Here is a 23,691-nt window from a genome sequence, read left to right on the forward strand (position 1 = left end):
GGACAGCGAGGCGGGTTCTGTTCCCCGACGGCGGGACTTCGCAAAGCGGGTGTGCCTCGAGCGGGCCGAGCGCCCGTTGAGCCCGAGGGCACGGGCCCGCGGGGCGCCCCTCCCCGGAGGCCCCCGGTACTCGGACCATCCACACGCGGGGAGGCCAGGGTGGGGGGACCTGCAAGACCCGTCCAGAAACTGCGCAGGGGAGTTGCATTCAGCATTATCCATAGGGGTCCCCCGGTGGCGGGCGCAGCGCTTTAGCGCCGCTTTGGCCCAGGGCGTGATCCTGGAGTCCCCGGATCGAGTCCCGGCTCGGGCTCCCTGCACGGAGCCTGCTTCTCCCTCTGCCTGTGGCTCTGCCTCTGTGTGTGTGTGTGTGTGTGTGTGTGTGTGTGTGTGTGTGTGTGTGTGTGTGTCTCATGAATAAATAAATGAAATCTTAAAAAAAAAAACAACACACATTACTTATATACTAAGAGGAAAGACGCACAGCATAAGATGCTCGGTGAGCATTGTTTTCCCAATGAAACTTTTAAACCCCGTGCCGAGGTGGGGAGGGGGGGTCTCCGGGCCTGGTCCCCGAGCGGCGGCTGCTCCGGGCGGCCCCGGGTCACCGCGGGAGCAGCGCGCGCAGGCCCAGCGGCGCCGCAAGCAGGAGCGCGAGCCGGGGCGCGGGCGCGGCGCCGGGGGCGCGCAGGCAGGCGGCGTACGCGTCGAAGGCCACCTCGCGCAGCGCGCACACGTGCTCGGCGCGGCAGGCCTGCTCGCAGGCCGAGGGGTCGTAGCTGACCGAGTTGTAGACGTAGTAGCGCTGCAGCGCGCGGGGGTCGCTGGCGATGCGGCCCAGCGCCGCGTGCATGGAGCGGGCGCCCGCGTCGGGCACCCCGTAGGCCTGGGTCAGCCGGTACTCGAGCTCCCAGAGCGGGGTCCCCTGCGCGTTCGCCTGGCTCAGGTTCACAAAGTAGGTCACCATGTCCTGGAGGGAGGGCGCGGGGGAGGGCAGGCCGTGAGCAGCTGGCAGCTTTCACCCCCACAATCCCGCACCTCGCATTTGCCCCCAGATTCTTTACAGCTCCCACAATGCCGGCCTTTGGTTAGCATTTCCTACTTACCGGGTAGGCCCGCTGTGCCGATGAGGTGACTGACCTTATGACCCCCATTTCACAGATGGGCAAACTGAGGCCTAAGTGGTTAATTCATTTGTCCAGGGCCCTACAGGTGTTTAGTGGCAGGGGCGGGGTCTGGAATCCAGGTTGCTAACCCCGCGGCGGCCTCCGCATGTTCTGTCCCAGGTACCCAGAGAAGCTCAGTAAATATTTACAGATAAAAAGCCACTTGAAGAAGCGGGATGGGGTGCCCGGCTGAAAGAGGTTGTGGAATTGTGGTTGAGGAGGGTTTGGGATCACATGTATCTTCAGAACTAGAATCTGGAAAGGTTGATCTGTTCCCTGCTTTCCACTTAACTTTTGTGGACCTGCCTCAGGTCACTAGAAGTGGGGTAGGAAGAGCTGCCATGTATGGATGGCAGCTTCCCCGTAGGCACGTTACATTATTTTAGTGGGTCCTCTCCAAACCCTGTGAGGTACTGTTACTCCCGTTTTACAGATGTGTGGAGGCGGGAAGATGTCAAAAATGTCATGAGTGCTGGAGCCAGGATTCAAAGTCTCTGACTCCCTCCCTGAGAAGGATGTAGGGCATGTTGGGGGTGGGGGGTGTGGGGAGCCAGCCTGTGATTCCTGTGCTGAGGCCCTCTGAGTGCCCATGTGGACAACAGGCCACACTCTTGAAAGACGTCAGACCTCTCCATGCACACTGACTCTAGAATCAAGGACCTGACCTGGCTTACCTCATCCAGTCCCTAGTTTTATTTATTTATTTTTTAAGATTTTATTTATTTGTTAAATAAATAAGACAGACACAGAGAGGCAGAGACACAGGCAGAGGGAGAAGCAGGCTCCTGCTGTAGGGAGCCCCGTGCAGGACTCGATCCCAGGTCTCCAGGATCACACCCTGGGCTGAGGGCGGCACCAAACCGCTGAGCCACTGGGGCTGCCCCAGTCCCTAGTTTTAAATGTCCTCCCTCAACAACTGGATTAAACCTCTACACCCGCCTCTTCCTGGGCATCCAGCTGGAATACCCAGCTGCCTCCTCAGCTCAGACATTTTCACTAAGACACCATTTAGACCTTCCAAAGTAAACAGGTCCCAAACCAGACTTCTGATCCTCCTTCTGAAACCTGCCCCCCCCCCCACAGTGATCCCATTTCAGTAAAGGGTGGCTTCACCCTTCCAGGCACCGAGGCCAAAGCCTTGACTCCTCTCTTTCTCTCACACCCTCATCCAGCCACCAGCAAATCCTGTCTTCGCGGCCTTCAGCCTACATGCACAATCTGAGGCATCTCACTGCCCCACTGCCACACCCTGGCCCACACCACCGTCTTCTCTCAGTGGTTATTGTGGGGTCACCCCCTAACTCATTGTCACCCCCGTTTCTGCCCTTGCCCCCTACAGCCTGTTCTCTGCATAGCAGACAGGGTGATTTTGTAAAATTCTAAGCCAGAATATTTGCCCCAAACCCTCCAGATCCAGAGTCCTAATCATGACTGACAGGATCTCGTCCCTCCACTCTCCCTTTGGGGCCTTCCTCTGCAGCCACAGACCTTGCTCTTCCCTGGCACACCATGCATGTTCCCACCCAGGGCCTCTGACTTGCTCTTTCCTCCACCTTCCCCAGATCCTCACCTGGTTCCCACCCTCAATTTACTCAGAATTCAAATGTCACCCGATTGGTGGCACTCCAGTCCCACCGACCTCACAGCATGCACGTGCATGTGCCACACACCCGACAACAAGCCCGCTTGCCTCCTCACTCTGCTTTGTCCTTAGTGCTTCTTTCCATGCCATGCTTAACTTTCCTTTATTATTTATTGTGTGCCTCCCGTAAGACTGTCAGCTGCAGGAAAGCTGTTCACTTATCTATCTCCTGAGCCCAACCTGGCTCATGGTAGATGCTTATAGTACATTTTGTTGAAAAAGTTACGGAATGCTATTTCTTTGCCATTTCAACAATCACAAGCAGTTCCCAGGAGATGAGGGATTGCTTGATGAGTTAGGAGCCTGCTTTGGCTGAGGCCTAGTCGGTGCAGGCATGAGGTAGGCAATGGGCATGAGGTCATACTGTGGGAGGTCTTGAATACCAGGCCAAAGGGATCCAGTTTATCTGTGGGCACTGGGGAGCCACTGAAAGTTTTTGATCAGGAGAGAGACAAGTGCTTTAAAAAGATTAGTGCCTTCTGTAGTATGGAGTAGATGAGCTATGACAGGGCAGGGCTAGAGGTAGGAAGGCCACGTAGGAGGCTGTGATCTGGGGTGAAGGGAGATCTGGGGACCAAGAATTGACCTGACTTGGTTGCAGAATTTGGAGTGGCTCAAGGGTTCTAAACCCGAATTCTAGAGGAGAGTGGATCAGCTGGAAGGAGTTAGGCAAGACAGTAATACATTCGGTCCCTCCCCATCCTCCCGCTCTGGCCCCAGCAGACCCAGGGCCCCTCACCTGCAGGCTCAGTGTGGCTCGGTCGTATTCAAATACCCGGATGCCTGGATTGTTGGCCCCGTTGACCACGCCAGGTAAGGTGGTTTTCCAGGGGGTGACTCCAGGTGTAAGGAACATGACACTGATGGGGGCACCTTTCAGGAGAGAGATAGCAGGCCTGAGAGCCTGGCAAGAGTGGGAGGGGGTGGGCTGGCAGCTGTCCTCCTCATCGAGTACCTGCATCATCATAGAACATCCGGAAGCTATCGGTGTGGTGGTGCCCGAAGAACTGCCCTGCGATGACTCGATGGTGCTTCCCGACCACCTTCAGGTATTCCGCATTGAAGCTCTCCCGGAACCACGCTTTGTTCCGCGTCTTCTCAAAGAATCCCGGGGGCACGTGGCCGACAATGTACACCTGCAAGGATGGGGTGGTCCAGGGGGCTCAGGGATGCTCAAAGCTACCCCCAGCCCCCTCCTGAGGCAGATTCCAGCACTGAGTACCCAGCCATGGCTTTCCCCCATGTGGTTCCCACCTCTGTACTTTTGCCCGTGCTGAGCCTGCCACCTGGAGTACCCTGCTCTTTTACACAGGCTGTGGCAAGGACAGAAGGAGCGCCCTCCCGGGCCAGGCTGATGAAGGACCCTCCATGAGCTAGGCACCTCGTGCGAGTGGCTGAGGTCGAACAGGGGTGGGAGACGTGTTCAGAGTCCACCCCAGAGAGGTAGCAGGTGGAGGCAGGAGCCTTACCATCTCCTTAGCTCGGGATGCGTTGGTCAGCACCTCTTCCAGCCACTGGAACTGCTGGCCGGGGTCCACCATGCCAGCTGTCTGCTCGTTGTTGCTGTAGTACAGATTGGTGTTGAGGACCACGACTCGCCCAGCGCCACTCAGTCCTGGCAACTTCTCGGAATAGAAGGCGCCTAAGGTGTCACAGCCAGAGAGCATCTGAAGGGCCGGCCCCCTGCCTCTGATGAGAACGCTTCTGTGTCCCTCCCCATCACTCCCACCTCCTCCCGCCCTTGCATCCCCCTTCCCATCGTCCCCATGGGAGGGGCATGTGAGCAAGACCAGGGGCTCTGGAGGCCCGCTGCCTAGGCTCAAGTCCTGACTCTAGCACTTATTAGCTGTGCATCTTGGGAAAATCTTTACTTCACCTCTCTGGGCTTTGGTTTCTTCCTTTCTATAATGTGCATGACAATAAGATGCATTTGCCCCTGCAGATCCACCATCAACCCTGTTCACTCAACTCTCTGTGGAGTAAATCAGCAGGCCTCTGGGCGGGTTTGACCAGTGGGGACTGAGGACAGGGAAGAGAGTAGGCCAGGGTCACCTTGGGCTGGCTGTGTCTCTGGATCAGTGGTTCTCAGCCACAGATTTTTGTCCCCCAGGGAATATTCGGCAGTGTCTGGAGACATTTTTGTATTGGCAATGGAAGGTGTTACTCGTATCCAGTGGTTACTCATATCTAGCATCCATGAATCCCCTAAGCATCCTACAATGCATAGGATGGCCCCCACAATGAATTATCTGGCCCAAGATGTCCCTCGGGCCAAGGGTGGGAAACCATGACTGAACTGGAGGTGACCGCTGCCCCTTTCATGTTTCCGTAAGGAGTTTTGGAATATGCTGAGAGTAGTGCCTGGCACCAGCAAATGCTCAATAAACATTCACTTATGATCCCCAGTGCCGTGGAGAGCATGGGCAGTGGAGCCAGCCCTGGATTCTGCTCTCAAGTAGGCCACCTCTAAGCTGGCTGACCTTGGCCAAGGGACTCGACATCTTCGAGCCTCTGTCTCCTTTTCTGTAAACTGGGGATAAAATCAGTACCTATTTCCTGGGGTCGTTGTGAAGAGAATTCGACCAGACCCTGGCAGACAAGTAGATGCTTCTAGTTGCAAATGGTGCTAGTACCTTGTTTGAAGAGAGCGATGGATTCCTTACTGAGCCAGGGTGTCCACAGTTCTGCTACCTGATTGTAGATGTTGTTGTTTCCTGGTGGGAACTGATTTTTAGGGTGAAAGTCATGATTTCCCAAAGCAGCGTAGACTTTGGTATCTGGGAGGAAAAAGAGACATATAAATATATTTATGTGAAAGCGCTTGGGGGAATTAGTACTTTTTGCCCTGCCACTGGCCATCAAGAACCAAGGGCCATAGCACAAATACAGAGACAGGCAGAGAACAACATTCAGTACAATCTGGCTCAACATTGCTCAGATCTGGGTAGGAAGAACAGTGAGTTCTCTGATTCCAGCTCCTAACCCCATTCCCAGAAGAAAGTTTCCCGCTTGGAAGGAAACATCAGAGGATGAGAAGAAAGCTAGAAGACCTAAATGATCGTCATATCCCTTGTGAGCCCCTGGGTATTGTGAGCTGCTTGTTCTTATCAATTCCAGGTCCATTTCCTGGTAAGGAAGGGGTCTGGTTCACTCTGGGAGCCCTAGGAGTTTCACACATTCGTGATTCAACAGGTGTTTATTGAACACCTCATGGGTACTGATGCATAGCCCCGGGAACCAGGCACCCATTCCTAGTCCCAGGGACCTTGCTGGGCTATAGGGTTGACAGGTATTGAGTTAATAGAGGTGTGAGGGCTGTCACAAAAAGGGAAGAGCCACTTTCTGTGGAAGTGTGCAATGGAGATTGGGGGGAAGGGGGAACAGGAGTCAGAGGAGGAAGTGGCTTGTGGATGACCCCTCAGGGAGGGGAACCCATCAGAGTCACTTCCTCCTTGCCAGGAACCTCATTCCTGCTTTTATTTTACGTCTATGTCTGGCAAGTAGTAGTTGCTCAATAAATATTGGACAATTAACCAAAAAGTCCTCTGAGCTCAGGGCAGGGTTGTGCCCTTTCATGAGCTTGGCATTCCCCAGGGAGTGACCTTGAACCAATGAGGGAGGCTGGAGCCTCTAATTCCCACTTGAGAAGTTTTCACAAACTTTTTGCCCCACGGAGCCTACAAGATCTGGGAGCGCTGAAAACTCTGGAGAAGGAGGAGGTTGTAACATTCCCATCAGGAATCGTTGCAAACCCAGAAGCCATCTCCATAACGGCCCGGAAAAACCTCACCCCTTTTACATACATGCCACTAGCCGGTAGCCCTTAAGAATCCATTTAGAGCAGCCCGGGTGGCTCAGCGGTGTAGCGCCACCTTCGGCCCAGGGCCTGATCCTGGAGTCCCATGTCAGGCTCCCTGCAATGGAGCCTGCTTCTCCCTCTGTCTGTGTCTCTGCCTCTCTCTCGCTGTATGTCTCTCATGAATAAATAAATAAATTAAAAAAAAAAAAAGAATTCATTTAGAGGGACACCTGGGCTGCTCAGTCAGTTAAGATTCAGACTGGATTCAGCTCAGGTCATGATCTTGGGGTCATGCTCAGCAAGGAGTCTGCTTGAGATTATTTCTCCCCCCCCCCATGCTAAAATATAAATAAATCTTGAAAAAAAAAAAAAAAGAATCCATTTAGAAAAAACACAAACCCCTGGAATTCCAAGGACAGATGAGAAGAGAAAGAAGCTCTCCCCTTCTTTGCTGCTGCTTTGTGCTGGGCATGGTGAGAAGCCACCCTACATGCAGAAGCACAACCTGGCATCTAGCTCACAGCCAAGTTCCTTTGATAGCTCCCTCACAGTAGACCCTCGGTAAATACTTGTTGGCTAAATGAGTGAGTGGATTGCTTTACTGAATCCTCACAACAACGTACGGGATGGGTACCATTATTTTCCTCCTTCTGCACAGACAGAAAATGGAATCTCTGGGGCATGGCTCCCCTGGAACTGACAAGCCTGAGTCGGGAGCAGGCTCGGTTTGCCTAGTGCACCTGTGCACACCACTCAGCCGTGCTGGAGCAGATGGGCCAGCGCTCACGGTGACTCTGATGGGAAATGCAGGTAGTAGGCACATGGCAGGAAGATCACATGACACATGATGTGGACCCTAGATATCAACTTCCAGTCCCTTCCTCCTCTCTAACAATTTGCTTTGACTTCTCTGTGATTCAGCTTATTTATAAAATGGAGAATGTTCTGCATGGCCTGTGTTGCTATAACTCTCAAATAAGATAATACCTCATTTCAGTGCTTCTCCTATGTTCTTATTTTAACGTCCCTGCAGGTGGGCTGTGACTTACCCCTGAGGCCATGAGAGAGCGCCGTCATACCTTAACAAGCATGTTTTTCTGAGCAATACCTAAAATAATGAGGCATGTTGTGGTTGATGGCATGTTGGATATTAGGAAATTCAATAAAAATGTGCACATGTGTAATAAACTACAGGATCTTCTAATTGACATCTGCATGTGAACTCATAGTAATGAGCATGTAAAGCATTTTCTTGTCCACTATTTCCCTTCTATTCCGGAAGCCCATGTGGAGCAGAGGAAGGAGTGCTCAGAGTTGGATCTGAGTTTGAATCCCTCCCTACAAACTGACTAGCTTTGAGCCCCAGGTGCCTTAGCTACACATCCAGACAACTCTGCACGAAACGATTCAAGTCCAGGGAAGGAGGTGGCAGAGAGAAGGTTGCCTCGAGGACAGATGTGGGATGGTGACAGCAGAGCAGGGCCCCTCCTACAGCAGCAGCGGGAGTGATGGATAAGAGTGGTGCTCAAACCAGGATTTGTGTCGCTGCCCTTGGCACGTGACTTTGACCAGTTTACTTGACTCCCAGGGCTCACATTTCTCACCAGTAAAATTGAAATCCTGATAGCACTTCTCTCCAGGAGCATCACGACAATGAAGGAGCCACAGCATATAATATTTTGAGAGCAGTGCCTGCCACTTAGCACTCAGTACATAGACACATGTAGTTACTGCTGCAGCGATGACTTATTATGATTAATCTATATCTGGGTCCTGGGGGTCCGGGAGTAAGACCTTTAGAGGATGTAGTGGTGCCCCAACTCGGAGGAGGTAGGGCTGGGGGCTAGCGGGCTGCTCTGACCAGCCCCCAACTGGCAGCCTGAGAGCCTGAGTCAGTCCCCAGCACCCTGTGTTTGGCACAGTCTGCTTAAAAACATTTTGGGGGGCCTTTTGATGGGGTGTGCAGATCCCGCTCTCCTTGTCAAGTCCCATGGGACTGCCTCCCTCATCACCCACAGGCTTTGCCTGCTTTCCTGGGCCCTGGAGACCTTGGGAACGCCAAGAACAGCACCTTGGCTGGAAAGGAGCATCTCCCAGAGGCCCCAGGAGCCGGGGTGGTTTGAGGGCGGTGAGTGGGAGCTCCGGGGCCAGAGCAGGACACAGGGCTATGTGCCTGAGTCCCTGTGAGACCCAGCAGGCCACCGCGCCTCCATGCAGCTGCAGGTGCTCTGGGAAGGGCTGTGAGCCCGTGTAAAACAGGCTGGGGCAGAGGACTGTGAAGGTCAGGTGCTCCCCTTAATAGGAATCTGCGTGTAAACACAGGCCGGGGATGGCTCGTGTTCCTCGCAGGGTTGTCTGAAGCGGAGGAGCCATCGATCGCTGTGAGGAGCCTGGCCAGCAGCCAGCATGGTCAGTGGTTGAAGGTTCTTTCCCCACATCTTACCGCTGTTGCTACTCCACCTTCTGGAAATGCTGGGGTTGTGGGGGGAGGGTGAAGGGGGAGCACGAGGGCAGGGTCTTACCTGGAAAGACCTCTCTGATGAGCCTGGTCAGGCGCCCCACAATTCCCAGCACGGCTGCTTCTCCCAGCCTCTCGTTGGGCACATGAGGGGTGTCATCCCTGCAAAACACCACCGAGCCAGTTTGGTGTGGGCAGCTCAGAAGGGGCACGAGACAGGAAAGGGGCAGCTCAGCCATGAGAGATGGGCTGTGGAACTGCCCCTCAGACACCCCCTGTGAGGCAAGGGCTGGCCGGGAGGCAGGGGTCACGCAGGGCAGAGTTCAAACCTGGGCTCTGCCGTTGACCTGCTGTGGGTCACTATTACATAATAATATTAACCTACAAGATCTGGGAGCGCTGAAAACTCTGGAGAAGGAGGAGGCTGACTGCTTAATCTCTCTGAGCCTCGTGATCTGCAAAATAGGGGTGATAATGGTACCTACTCCTAGAGTATTTGTGAGATTTTTAAAAAGGGCAAGGGGAGGATATTATACATATAAAATGTAGACTCGTGGAACCACTTTCTTCCTTGCAAAGAGCATATTTCCCAGGCAGCTATCCTATCTTGAGCTCAAATAAAACTCTTCTCCTTTCTCTTTAAAAAATAAATAAAAATAAAGTAAAATAAAAGAATAGTAGCTGCTAGGTTGCAGTTAATATTATTATGTAAAGAGGGAAGCTTGGGGGTTCCAGTCCCATTGGCAAACCCCCAGGGACCTTGGGGTGGAAGAGCCATCTCTGAGTCCTGCTCTGTACCTCAAGGGTCCTAAGGAGTTTGGAACTGGCTTCAGAGCTTAGAGTTCATCCTACTCTATGGACAGATCCAGGACCTGCCCCAGGACCATTTAATCCCCTGTTTGGCCCTAAATACCTGCCTCCAACTCAGAAATGCACAACAACGGGTGCGTGGATTTCTCAGTCACTTAAGCATCTGACTCTTGATCTCAGCTCAGGTCTTGATCTTAGGGTCATGAGTTCAAGTCCCACATTGGGCTTTAAAAAATTGCACAGCAAGGGCAGGGAGCAAGGGAGGAGTAAGGGGAAAGGTGCAGTGTGGGATGGGTAGGAGCCCCAACAATCTAAAGTCTGAAGACCTTGCTGGACCCAATGGGATGAAGCAGCTGCTGCCTCGATAGCCCCCACAGAAGTTAATTAGCATAGTAGTACTGATACTGTTACTAGCAGCTCACCCTGGCTTGCTTTGTGCAGGGATGTGTTGTACCTACATCTCCTAATTAGTTATCCATGATAGCCCCCCAGCGTGGGTTCTATTGTTAGTCTTATTTGACAGATGAAGAAACAAGGCACAGAGAGGTGGAGAATTCTGGGTAAGTTGTGGAACTAGAAAGTGGTGGAGGCTGGCTCGAGGCTGTGCTTACCCTCATTACACCCTGCTCTGTCTCTGACACCCTCCCTAGGGCCGCAAGAGGCACCTATTCACTCTGGCCTCCCTAGGGACAGGCCAGCAGGTCCAAAAACAACAAAATTCACCACCCCCTCCCCTTTTTTTTTTTTTTTTTTAATTTTTACTTATGATAGTCAGAGAGAGAGGGGCACAGAAACACAGGCAGAGGGAGAAGCAGGCTCCATGCACCGGGAGCCCGATATGGGATTCGATCCCGGGTCTCCAGGATCGCGCCCTGGGCCAAAGGCAGGCGCTAAACCGCTGCGCCACCCAGGGATTCCTCCCCTTTGTTTTCTAGTTTGGAGGATCTAATTCTTTCTTTTAGAAAACACTTCCAGTTTCTACAGCCTACCCCTAAGAGATTGCAACTCGCCCAGAGAAGTTAAACTTTTTAGAAATTGAATTATAAAATGTCCCAGAGGTCATCTCATTCAACATGATACACCTCCTCTAGGTGTCAGAGATTTCTCGGAAACATGATGTTTCTTTCTTTCTTTCTTTCTTTCTTTCTTTCTTTCTTTCTTTCTTTCTTTCTTTCTTTCTTCTTTCTTTCCCTTTCTTTTTTTTTAAGATTTTAATTTATGCAGGGACCCCGACGCAGGACTTGATCCCAGGTATCCAGGATCACACCCCGGGCTGCAGGCAGCGCTAAACAGCTGTGCCACCGGGGCTGCCCAACATGATGTTTCTGTGGAAGGATGTGAATATCCCAAAGCAGTCGCCTTTCCCAGAGGAATCATGACTTTCAGAGTGTTACGTGTTCCTCCCAGGGTCCCTCCTTGGAAAATCCAGAGGCTGCTGGAGCAAGATCCCTTTAGGAGGGAGAGTTCAGGGTCACAGCCTGAGAGCTCACTCTCTTCTTACGCTGGTTCCTGAGCCGCCCAGGCCCCTCCTGAGACACTGTCACATTTCTGAAGTGTCCAGCCTTGCAGCCTCCCGCTGCCGACCACAGGGTCCATCTGGGGGTCATTCCCAGTCATTCCTACACCACACCGGTGGACAGCTGGGGGCAGGATGGGTTTGATCCTGTCCTGTGCAAGTGTCCATGGAGGCTGGACAAAGGAGCAGGAAGTCAGAGCACCTGCCAACCTTCCCCCCTAGCTCCCTGGTTGCCACTTCCTGTGAGAAGTCCTCCCCCAACCGGCCGGATGGAGTCAGGTGCCCTGGAAAAGCTCCCACACCCCCAGTGCTCCCCTCTTTCCTGGCAGGGATATGATGGTCCATGCGTTTGTCTGTAACGCCCACAAGACCGGGAGCTCCAGGTTTCTTTCATCTCAGCTCCCCAGTGTCTACCCAGGGCTGAGCACCAGACAGGCCACCTGCCAAGGGAGGGAAAAAGGAGCCGGGACCATGAGTGACAAGGACAGCCAGTTCTGAGGGAAGCTGGAGGACTCACAGCAGCATCCTTGGATGAGGAGCAGAAATGGAGTCTGGCTAAGTAGAAATCACCCCACAAGCTATCCTCAGCAGAGCAGTGCTCTGACCGGTGAGAACCCCCAGGGCCAGGGCAGCCAGGGCACTTGGTCCCAAAGCCAGGACCACTTTCAGCCCCCCTCCCTTCTTCCCTCTCTTCATGTGGATCTCTAGGGCTTAGAGTCCCTAAACCCTGGTGGGAATGACCCCAGTATTCATCCCCCTGACTTAAAATCTAGGAGTTCCCGGGGCACCTGGGTGGCACAATCTGTTATTTTTTTTTTTTTTTTTAAATGTTTATTTATTTATTTATGATAGTCACAGAGAGAGAGGCAGAGACACAGGCAGAGGGAGAAGCAGGCTCCATGCACCGGGAGCCCGATGTGGGATTCGATCCCGGGTCTCCAGGATCGCGCCCTGGGCCAAAGGCAGGCGCCAAACCCCTGCGCCACCCAGGGATCCCGGCACAATCTGTTAAGTCTCTGATTCTTGACTTCAGCTCAGGTCATGACCTTAGTGTCAGGGGATCAAGCCTCAGTGTGGGACTCCACCCTGGCTGGGAGTCTGCTGGGGGTTTTCTCTCTCCCTCTCCCTCTGCCCCTCCCTCTACTTGCGCTATCTCTCCCCCTCTCAAATAAATAAATAAATCTTTAAAAAAAAATAAAATAAAAGCCAGAAGCTCTCCAGATACCAGATGTGCCATGACTGCATCCCCAGCCTCAGAGAGGTGCATTCTGCTAAGGCTAGGAGACACAGAGTCAAGGGCACAGGCTGTGGGGCCAGCCAGGCCCACTGTCCCTTGGGCAGGTCGTGCCCCTGGAGCCTCACGTGCATCCTCTCTGAATCGGGAGTAAGGGGGACAGGGTGGGGAGGGGGCCAGGCCAGCAGGTGGCACACAGCAGCGGCCCAGTGAACTATAGCCCTTGTGACTGCTCTCACCCAGTCCAGAGGATGAAGTCTGGCTCCGGCTCAATCTCTTTCATGGCGTAGATGGAGGAGTTGATGAGGACCCAGGGGGAGTCACAGAGGTAGTCACCCCAGGGGCCTGCGTTGGGCACCGGTTGCGAGCCAGCCGATGGGCACACCTGGAGGGGGTCTTCGGATACCTTGTAGTCAGGGTCAAGGTGCAGGTCAGATATGTGCCAGAACTTCCCTGCAGGGGAAAGGAGACCCTCTTGGATGCTGGTACCTCCCTGAGCCTAGACGGGGAGGAAGCCCAGGAGGGGTCCTGAGCTGGGAGAAGAGCTGCAAATGTGAAACGAAGTCTCCTCAGAAGCCAGGGTTCAGAGAGAAAGAGCCACATGTCTGACCTTGCCCTGTGACCTTTGACCTTTCCATTTCCCCACCTCAGGGGACCCAGCAGCACAGGAATTGGACTTCATGACTCTCAAAAGAATCCTTTGGGGCTTCTAAGCAGAGTGCTTATTTGAAAGCAAAGTTTGAGGAGTGTCATGGTTAAGCACTCGGTTAGCACTCGAGCTCTGGAGCCACCTACAAGCTGTGTGACCTTGGGTGACTCGCTGCACCTCTCTGAGTCCAGAACTGGAGCCAGATCTTCTCAGGCTACAGGGAAATATATACAAAAATCTGACCTGGGAGAAGGTTTATAGCACCAATTGCATAGTAAGGTCTTGTGAATTAATACCAGCAAAGGCCTGGGGAACGTGTGTGGAGATGGAATTCAAGAGTGCTGGACAAGAAAAGGAGGAACACAACTTCAGATTGGGCTGAACTTCTTGTGTGTGTAGTGGCTAGCAATTCTGAGTGCAGCTGGGAGTGGTCCACTGAAACTTGGCCTTGCTTCCAACCGAGGGTGGCTAAAATGTCCAAAATCTTTCAGCATGAGGAGTGCTTGCCTGGCTCAGTCTGAGGAACATGCGACTCTTGATCTCAGGGTTGTAAGTTCAAGCCCCATGTTGGATATAGACATTACTTAAAAATAAAATCTTAAAAAAAAAAAAAAAAAAAAAAAAACCACCACTGGGTGGTTCAGTGGTTGAGCGTCTGCCTTCGGCTCAGGTAATAATCCCGGGGTTCTGGGATCAAGTCTTGCATCGGGCTCCCCTCCCTTCAGGAAGCCTGCTTCTCCCTCTGCTTATGTCTCTGCCTCTTTCTCTGTGTCTCTCATCAATAAATAAATAAAATCTTAAAAAAAAAAATCTCTTGGTGTGATGGAGAGAAAGGAATCCAAACAAAGAAACAGTTCCCATGGGGTGGATTTGTCATCTGAACCCAACACAGGGCCTTAGATAAGTAGTTACAACAATGCTTATTGAACAGGTTTAGGCGCTGCCCTAAATTCTGTGTTTTTGGCTAAGACTAGGGTGAGGCCTGGGACTTCCTCCCCATCCATCATTGCTGTCACTTCCTCCTCCATTTCCTGTATCACTCAGTGTTGACAGTCATACCCCCAGCCCTGCCCCCAGCCCAGCAAATCCCTGCCTGGGCCTGGGAGTCCTAGCTTCCCAGGGTTGCCTTCAAGGTTGGAAAGCCGGGGCACCACCCAAGCCACAGGACACTCAGCGTGGCTCTAGGAGAATTGGGAAGGCAAAGTCCAGCCCCTGATCCTCTCTCCAAGACTTCTCACTTCTCCTTATCTAAACCTGGTCCCAGGAAAGGATCAGAAGCTTATTTACATTAAGGTGCAAATGACTGATTAAGTAAATCATGATCCCTCCCAAGGTCATTCATTACACAGTCACCACAGCCCTGAAGGTACAGTTGACCCTGGGACAGTGCAGGTTAGAGGCACCAATCCCCATAGTCAAAAATCTGTGCATAACTTATGACTTCCCCAAAATGTAACAGTAATTAATAGCCTACTGTTGACCAGAAGCCTTTACTAACAGTGTTAGCCGACTAACACATATTTTGTATATATATTATATGCCGTATTTGTACAATGAAGTAAGTTAAAGAAAAAATGTTACTAAGAAAAATCCCAAGAGAAAATACATTATAGTACTGGGTTTATCAAAAAATCTGTGTATTAGTGAACCTACGCAGTACAAGGTTGTGTCGTTCAAGGGTCAACTACATTGATCATTATCCCAATTTTGCAGATAAGGGAACTAAGTCTAAGATGTCAACCTTCTGAGATGACACGGTAAACGGTGGACGGCGTGTGGTTCTCAGTGTTCTCCCAGGAAGATGTGATTGCTAAGGGGGTAAAACCAGTGTCTTTCTTTTGTTATTATTATTATTTTTGAAGTAGGCTCCATGCCCAATATGGGGCTTGAACTCATGACCCTGAGATCAAGAGTTGGATGTCTACCGATTGAGCCAGCCAGGGGCCCCAAACCGGTGCCTTTTTTTTTTTTTTTTTTTTTATGTGTCTTTTTGTAGACAGCCTATGCCTGCTTGTTTATTTTTTACCCAAACTGAGAGTCTTTGTTTATAATTGGGGGAATGAAAATTTGTCATACAAATTGTGATTAATATATGCGAAATTACTCCTACGGAGACAAAACCCCAAGCCAAAGAAACTAACTGCCCCATTTCAACTAGTAAATGGGCAGAGTTGGTGGGTTTTCCTGAGCCCCTGCACAGAAACTGAAAGGGGGCGCACCTGCTTCCAAGCCTGAGACCCGCTGGCCAGGTCAGATGCAGCAAGAGGCCCTTCGCCCTTCTCTCCAGAGTGTGGTGCCCTGACTTCCTCCGAAGGCCATGCAGAGACCATTCCTGGGCCTCAAGCAGACTCCTTTCTCAACTAATCGTAAACAGTGAGCGGTTCTGCCCCTTTGATGTCAGCCCTCAAAAAACTCAGTGAATGTTGCTTCACTTCAGAAAGTCCTTGTCTGCTGACAGGCTCACAGGTCATCAGCTGGCAGGTTCCCTCTTCCCACAAGCTCCAGTCTAGTCGGAGCACAGAACTGAAACTCCTTCCAGCCTCCCCAGGAGTGACGTGTGTGTGCACGTGTGTGTGTGTACGTGCCCCAGAGGCCTCCCAGAGCTTCCAGGAGAAGCTACGATAGTGGACGGAATAGCACGGAGAGCAGAGGTCTCCACCTCCTTGGGCTCTGGTGGCTTCATTATGGAGGTAGATCACCCAGACCTCACACGGAGCAACTCAGCCCACTCATTCACCTCGCACAGCCTTTTGCCTGGTTCCTCTGCTGCCTAACCCAATCTTCCCCAGGTCAGTGATCCCACGGCTGCTTTCTCCTCCCCACTCAGGCCTCAACTCAAAAGGTCACCACCTCAGAGAAGCCTTCCTTGACAACTTCTTCTCCAGTCCCACCCCTCACCACCCATCTGGTCACTAGCTATCACCTCCTTCACTTTTATTTTCTCCAGAGCGCTCTCACGTAATGAAATTATCTCGCTGACTTGTTTATCATCCATCTTCCTTGTCTACAGTGTCAGTGCCATGAGAGTGTGTGGCCTGTCTTGTTCATCTCTGTGTCCTCGGCACCTAGAACAATGCCTGGGGTGTGGAAGACGCCCAAACATGTATTCAATGAATGAGCGAGACTGTGGGGAGGATGAGGGGACTAATACACACTCAGAGAATGTGAGCTAGGTGCCCTTCACACGCTCATCTCATTTCATCCTTGCAGCCATTCTGTGAGGTAGGGTTCTTATGCCCATTTCACAGATGAGGAAACTGAGGTTCAAGCCCAGCCCTCTCTGACTCCAAAGCTGAGACAAAATGTTGACTCAGCCTCCAGAAGATGGCTTTCATAAGACACACATGTTGCCCATAAAACAGTGGGAGCCACAGGCTTCTATGGAAGTAGTCACAGACTATGAGGAATTAAGCTCAAAAACATCATGGAGAAGGTGAATAGAAGGACCCTAAGGGAGGTGAGTTATCTGGTTTCCAATGCAGGCTCCTCGGTGTGTTGGCTGAGGATTCTGACAAGCTGGTTAGCCTTGCTGAGCCTATAGGTGCTTGACATCTGGCCCGCTTGTCTGCAAGCAGCAAATAAAATAATAAAGAGAAAGGGCTGGTGGAGAAGAATCCCGATACACCTGCTGTCCCTGGCAGTGACCCCTGGGGCCAGGAGAGACTGGGAAGGTGTGGGGAATCAGGCACTTCAACACTTTACTCTTAGACCAGAGTTCCTCAGACTTCACTGGGCAGATGCCTCACCTGAGGGTCCCACTAAAATGAAGAGTCTTTATATATCCATACTGCCTGAATCTTTTACAGTAAGAAAGTATTCATGAGTTCCTTCAGTTTTAGGAAAAGCTGTATCAGTCTTAGCTGTCATTATTGTTCATTAACCATGGAGACTATGAATAAATTTGGTACCAATTACAGCGAGTGGTTGAGAGCACGGAATTCCAGCTCCATTGCCCACTAGCTATGTGAGCATGAGCAGTTCTGTGCTTCAGTTTCCTCATCTGTAAAAGGGGGACTACAGTGCCTCCTACCTCTCAGGGTCCATGTGAGGGTTAATTGAGATACTGCCGAGGCACTCAGCACTGCGAAACAGCAGGTACTCTGAATTTGATTGCGGGGGGGGGGGGGGGGGGGGGGTGTCCTGCAAGTCCCCCTTTCACCTTGGGAGGGAGATGGGATGAGGGGGGAGTGGCTGCAACCTTCCCCCTGTCACCCCAGAGTCCCCTTAGCTACTGTCCTCTGCAGATAAAGTGCAGATCCAGGGCCAGAATTTGAAGCAGAACAATGTGAAGACAGATCCTGTCTCCTCCTGGATGGCCCTCCTTGAGCAAAGGGCTGGTGGCCACAGTCCTCCCTCTAGTTTAAAATTTGAGAGTTCAGGGAGGCACCCGGATGGCTCAGTCAGTTGGGCATCCGGCTCTTGGTTTCAGCTCAAGTCATAATCTCAGGCTCGAACCTGAGATCAAACCCATGTTGGGCTCTACGCTCAGAGTGGAATATGCTTGTCCCTCTCCCTCTGCTCCTCCCCCTGCTCACTTTTTCCCCCCTCCTAAACTAAATAAACAAAATCTTTAATAAAATAAATTTTGAGAGCTCAGTTCTGCTTCCCATCCCTGGGCAGGCAAAACAGTCTCCTGGTCTTCCTTCTCCATCACCAAAGGGTCACCAGGCCTCCTTGTCCACAGGGGACAACAAATATAGGGGCTAGGGCCTTGTAGCCTTGTAAGGGACAGGGGAATGTTTGAGAGCTGAAAAAAAAATGCATTGGCTCCCAAGTTCAGGGAAAAAAACAATACCATCAAAAATCAATAATTCATTTTAAAAACAGTAATGTAGGGACACCTGGGTGGCTCAGTGGCTGAGTGTCTGCCTTTGGCTCAGGGCGTGATCCCGGGGTCCTGGGATGGAGTGCCGAGTCGGGCTCCCTGCATGGAGCCTGTTTCTCTCTCTGCCTGTGTCTCTGCCTCTCTCTCTGTATGTCTCTCATGAATGAATAAATAAAATCTTTTTTAAAAAACCCAACAACAATAATGTATTTTAAAGTTTATTAAAATTATATAATGTAGAGCACCTGAGCAGCTCAGTGGTTGAGCATCTGCCTTTGGCTCAGGTCATGACCCAGGGGTCCTGGGATCGAGTCCCGCATCTGGCTCCCTGCAGGGAGCCTGCTTCTCCCTCTGCCTGTGTCTCTGCTTCTCTCTGTGTGTCTCTCATGAATAAATAAAATCTTTTAAAATTTAAAATAAAGTAAAATCATATAATGTGAGATTCTTTAACTATGATGCCTGATAGGGGGAGGGAGACTTGCAAAAATAATTCCTAGAGCCTAAGAAGGTCTTAAACTGACCAAAAGATGAGTCTACCTACAGTTGGAGGCAAGAAAAGGAAGGCAGAAGGACACCTGCCTTTCATTTAGCGCCTAACTGAATGCCAGATGTTGTGCCAAGCACTCTACCCATGCACTCTACTCATGACAAAATTATGAAATATATTCTATTATTGTACCATTTTATAGATGAAGAAAGTGAGCTAGCTAGTGGCAGACCTGTGATTTGCATCGTGTCAGAGCAGAAATGATCACAATGCACTTTACTCTGTCGCTAGCAAGCAGTGTGACCTTGGATATTTAAGGGAAAAAAAAGATCCTTTAAACTTTTACAGCACATTACAATATGTGTGTATGATCTCACTTAACTATCATATTTAATCTCTACTTTATCATTATCCTATTTTACAGATAGTGACATAGAGGCTCAAGATCACATAGGTATTGAAAGGTAGGACCCAGGTTTTCTGGCTTATGGCAGCAGGTTGTTTTGGAAAGGGCATGCATGGAACTTGGAATAAGGGAAATCTGGTTTTGAACCTTGACTCTTCCACATTGGCAATGGCAACTTGAATAAGAGATTTCCCCAGCTGAGTCCCAGTTTCCTCATCTGTAAAATGGGCGTAATGATGACAGTAATAAAGGCGTGGATGAGAGGAGTGATCTCAGATAGAGCCCCTGGCCACGTGGTGGACAAGCCAGCGTGGGTGCATATTCTGGGCCACTCTGTCCCTCAGGCCTCAATTTTTCTTCTTTTCTGGAGCCTCTGTTCCCTCGAGCATAGGATGAAAGTCTTGCACAAAGTTATTTGAAGGTCCTGCTGGTTCTAATGCTCTGTGATTCCATGACTTTTCTCTCTTACCGTGTATAAGCCACATCACAAGGCGATCCTGGTCTCTATTTTAGTCTTTTGCTTTTGACCCTGGGCAATAACCCTCCTCCCCTATAAACTGAGGCCCTCTGAAACACAGAAGCTTCCCTTGTTAAATCCAACATTGACTGACCCCTAGTGTTACGTCCATAGATTGCTCTCTCTTCACATGACAGCCCCATAGGCTTTATTCTTGAGGGAAATGTTTGCCTCCCATGCTGACCCACACCGAAAGGGATTGTCCCTTTCTCTGCAATTAGAAGCTGAAGGATAAACACAGTGCTGCGAAGGGGATACGTGGGAGGAGTCGGAGCCAACAAGCTGGTGCCCCACCCAAGCTCTTGGCTAAGGAAGGTGGAAGTAGAAACCCCACAGTTCGAGGCAGAGCAGGTATGCTTGCTCTCTGACGGGGTGTCTCCACCTTCTCCTGCACTTCAGGAAAGTGTCAGATTCGGAGAAAACTTACAGGTGCTGTAAGGGATTCCTCTAAAATGTAATTTTGTTCTGGGGATCCCTGGGTGGCTCAGCGGTTTAGCACCTGCCTTTGGCCCAGGGTGCGATCCTGGGGTCCTGGGATCGAGTCCCACATCAGGCTACCGGCATGGAGCCTGCTTCTCCCTCCTCCTGTGTCTCTGCCTCTCTCTCTCTCTCTATCATAAATAAATAAATATACAAATAAATAAATCTTTTTAAAAATGTAATTTTGTTCTTAAAGTATAGATAGATACATTCCAGAAAGTCTGGAGAAAAGAGGAAAAAATAGTCCCTATAAAACCCACCATCCCAGGAGGACCCTTCATGGGGCATAGTGTGTAAGGCAGCTGAGAACAGACTTGGTCCTGCCACTTCCTGACTCTGGGGACTTGGGCAAGTGTTGTGCATCCTCTGACTCTCATTTTCCTCATCTGCAAAATGGGTATAATGAGTATAATACCTGCTTTATAGGGACTATAAAAACCAAAGGAGGTTTTTCTTCTTTCATTTTTCAAGTGGGTTTTGAATGAACAGTAGACGTCAAGCAACTGGCACCAGCTTGGGCCATCATAAATCTCAAACCGCCCCCCCCCAAAAAAAAATGTTAGCTCTTCTTCACACTGACCTCCAGTGTTTCTTGGTTTATTTTGACAGCATCATTTTATAAACAAGGTGAGGTTGTACAGCCTGGGCTCATGTCCTGACTCAGACACTACATGTGTAACCTTGGGGTAGTTAGTTAACTTCCTCAGCGACTTCGATAATCCCTGCTTGACAAGGCTGTCGAGAGGGTATTACGTGAGAACTTCAGCAGTGCCTGGCACAAAACAAGTACTTAATAATTGTCACTATTGTTTTTGGTTTTGCTGAATCGCCTTGAAACTTTTCCACCGGGTGGTTTTACCACAATCCATTCAGCTATTCCATTATTGCTGTCAGGATTTTTCACTACAGTAAACAACACTACAATGAACGTCTCAGTGCATTTGTGGGGAGGGGGATCCTTTCTAACCACTAGGACTCTGGGGTGGCCTCTGAGGCTGCCCGCCCACTGGTGTTTGGATTTCCAAGCAAGCATATTGAAAGTGAAGGACGGAGAGAGTGGGAGATGCTTCCAACCATTTCTGTTCTCCAGTCAGGCTGGCAGGGCCCCCAGGTCCCCAGGGAGTGGCTAGGGTCTGCCTCCTGGATGGAAGGAGGACTGCCACTCAGCCTTCTCCCAGGCAAGTTGCCCTCACAGGGAATGGCACAATCGCAGGGCTTGTCCCCATGATATTTCCGCATTTGGGTCACAGCATTTGGAGCCTAGTCCCTCTCTGGCAATTTGCTCTGGTCTCCTGGCCCCAGGCCCTGGCGTTCCACCTCGCTGGCCTCTGAGATGCCCAGCCATGCATGCAGAGCACTTGGCCAGGGCTCCCAGCTACTCCTGGGCAGTGTCCAAGGGTGTGCACTGACCAAGGCAGTCCCTAGAGGCCACCAGCCCTTCAGGCTCCAGCCTGAGAGAACTGAGCCCCACAGAACAGACAACGAGCAGAGCCCTGAGCCTTTCCCTTCCCTCTTTCATCCTTCTTTCTGCCGCTACAGAAAGGGTGTTGGGTCACCTGTAAGGTCCCATCCCAGAACTCCAGGAAAGGACAACCTAGGATCCTAAGGAGAATCACAGGTCCAGCCTGCCCACTGACTCGTCTTCCACCACAGGGAAATCTAACAGGCATCTCCAACTGGACACATCCCTGATCAAACTGCCATCCTCTCCTCCTGCGCCTCACCAATGACAGTTCTGTCCTCCCAGCTACTGAGACAGAACCCTGGAGTCACCCTGGAGTCCTCCTGTCACCCCCACCATCTGCCAGCAAGTCCTGTCCAGAATCAGACCATCTCCAGCCAGCCCTGCTCCTACCATCCTGGCGAGCCTCCATCTCCTCTCGCTGGAGGATGACAAGAGCCGGGAGGTCTGGCTCGCTGGAGGATGACAACAACCATGGGTCTGGCTGTTTCTCCTTTACTGAGGTGACCAACCCCCCCCCCTCCCCAGTGCGCCCAGGGCTGAGGGAGTGCCCAGGTCACCGAACTCCAGGTGCTAAAAGGAGGCAAATCTCAGGCACAATGAGATAATCTGGTCACCCTGCCTCTGTCCCACTATGGTCTCTTCTCAGTGCATAGCCCCGGGCGCCGTTTAAGCTTACAGGAGTCAGATCACCCCATAGCTCTGCCTAAAACCCTCCAATGATGTTCCATCCCACCCTGAGTCCTCACGCTATCTACATGTTTATATGTGAGCTGGTGCCAGCCCCGAGCCCCACTCCCGTGGTCCCCGACTTCATCTCTGCCACCCACCTTGCCTACCCTGCTCCAGCCACTCTGGCCCCGGGCTCATCCTCACGTGCACCCCCAGAGTGTCAGGCGCAGGGCCTGTGTGCTTTCTGAGCTCTCTTGCTGGAATGATCTCCTGGATGTCCATACAGCTCCCTCCCTCACTGACTCGGGTCTCTACTCAAATGGCACTCCCTGGCCACACCGTAAGTACCCCCAGCCCCACTCCCACCCCTTTATTCTGCTTTATAATTCTCCCGAACACTTATTACTCCTGGAATATCATCCATTTACTTGTTCATGTGTCTTTTGGTCTGCTTCTCCCTAGTTGAAGGAATGCCTCACTAGGACTGGGGCTTTGATTCTTTTCTTTCCTGCTGCATTCCTGGCTCCTAGAATGCTGTGTGATATGCAGAAGGCCCGTAACCAATGTTTGTTGAATGATTCCACAAACCTGCCTGCCACCAACTACCTCTACCAGAGGGCTGGCTCTTACGCATGAACTCTTAGCAAAGTCAGTATCCCTCGCCTGGTCAGTTCCGGCCTCCACTTAAAATCTTCAGGCTCCAGACACCTGGGTGGCTCAGTGGTTGAGCATCTGTCTATGGCTCAGGTCGTTATCCCGGGATCCCAGGATTGAGTCCCGCATCAGGCTTCCTGTGGGAAGCCTGCTTTTCCCTCTGCCTATGTCTCTGTCTCTCTGTGTGTGTCTCTCATGAATAAATAAATAAAATATTTTTAAAAAATCTTTAGAGACACCTGGGTAGCTCAGCAGTTGAGTATCTGCCTTCAGCTCAGGGCATGATTCCGGGATCTGGGATCAAGTCCCACATTGGGCTCCTGGCAGGAAGCCTGCTTCTCCCTCTGCCTGTGTCTCTGCCTCTCTCTCTCTCTCTCTCTCTCTCTCTCTCTCTCTCTCTGTCTTTCATGAATAAATACATTTTAAAAAATCTTTAGGCTCAAAGAATACCCCCACCACTCACTAACTCTCTTCCTGACCTCCCTGCTTCCTGCCTTGCTATTTTTAAGCAGCACTTTCAGCATTCTTTGGGCAGCTTCCAGGAGCCACGGATCCCAAGTTCATAGTACAAAACGAAGGCACTTGCAGCACCTACCTGGTTCAGCTCTGGCGACTCCCCAGTGGGCCAGGAAAATTAGCAGCTTGAGCAGCCTCATCCTTGGGGCTCACTTTCTAAGGGAGCCTCTGGATTCTCCAGGAACTGTGGATGACACTACAGGTTTCCTCTCTGGGTGCTTGTGGCCATGGGCCCAAGCAGAAGTTTCCGTCCTATTTCCCTGTGTGCCCAGTCATCCGAGGCACTGCCTCCTCTGGCTTTTCCTCCTTTGCCTGGCAGGGTGTGAGCTGGGCTTGCCCAAGAAGATGCACCAGCCAGGCCTTTGAACTCTGAGGTAGAAAGCAGCACTTGTCCTGCC

The 23,691-nt window shown here is 51.3% G+C and overlaps 1 protein-coding gene across 1 annotated transcript; it reads right to left on the reverse strand.

The window, feature by feature from the left end:
* Positions 1-604: 604 nt before the first annotated feature.
* On the reverse strand, positions 605-23,691 carry SMPDL3B (sphingomyelin phosphodiesterase acid like 3B). The gene is made up of 8 exons (XM_038529590.1): positions 23,373-23,691; positions 12,865-13,078; positions 9,130-9,227; positions 5,442-5,585; positions 4,278-4,450; positions 3,764-3,944; positions 3,548-3,681; positions 605-970 (listed from the first exon to the last, which is right to left on the reverse strand). The coding sequence occupies exons 1-8, from the start codon at positions 23,431-23,433 to the stop codon at positions 605-607; spliced, it is 1,371 nt and encodes a 456-aa protein (XP_038385518.1). The 5' UTR covers positions 23,434-23,691.

Source organism: Canis lupus, chromosome 2 (genome assembly GCF_011100685.1).
Source record: "Canis lupus familiaris isolate Mischka breed German Shepherd chromosome 2, alternate assembly UU_Cfam_GSD_1.0, whole genome shotgun sequence".
Classification (NCBI taxonomy): Eukaryota; Metazoa; Chordata; class Mammalia; order Carnivora; family Canidae; genus Canis; species Canis lupus.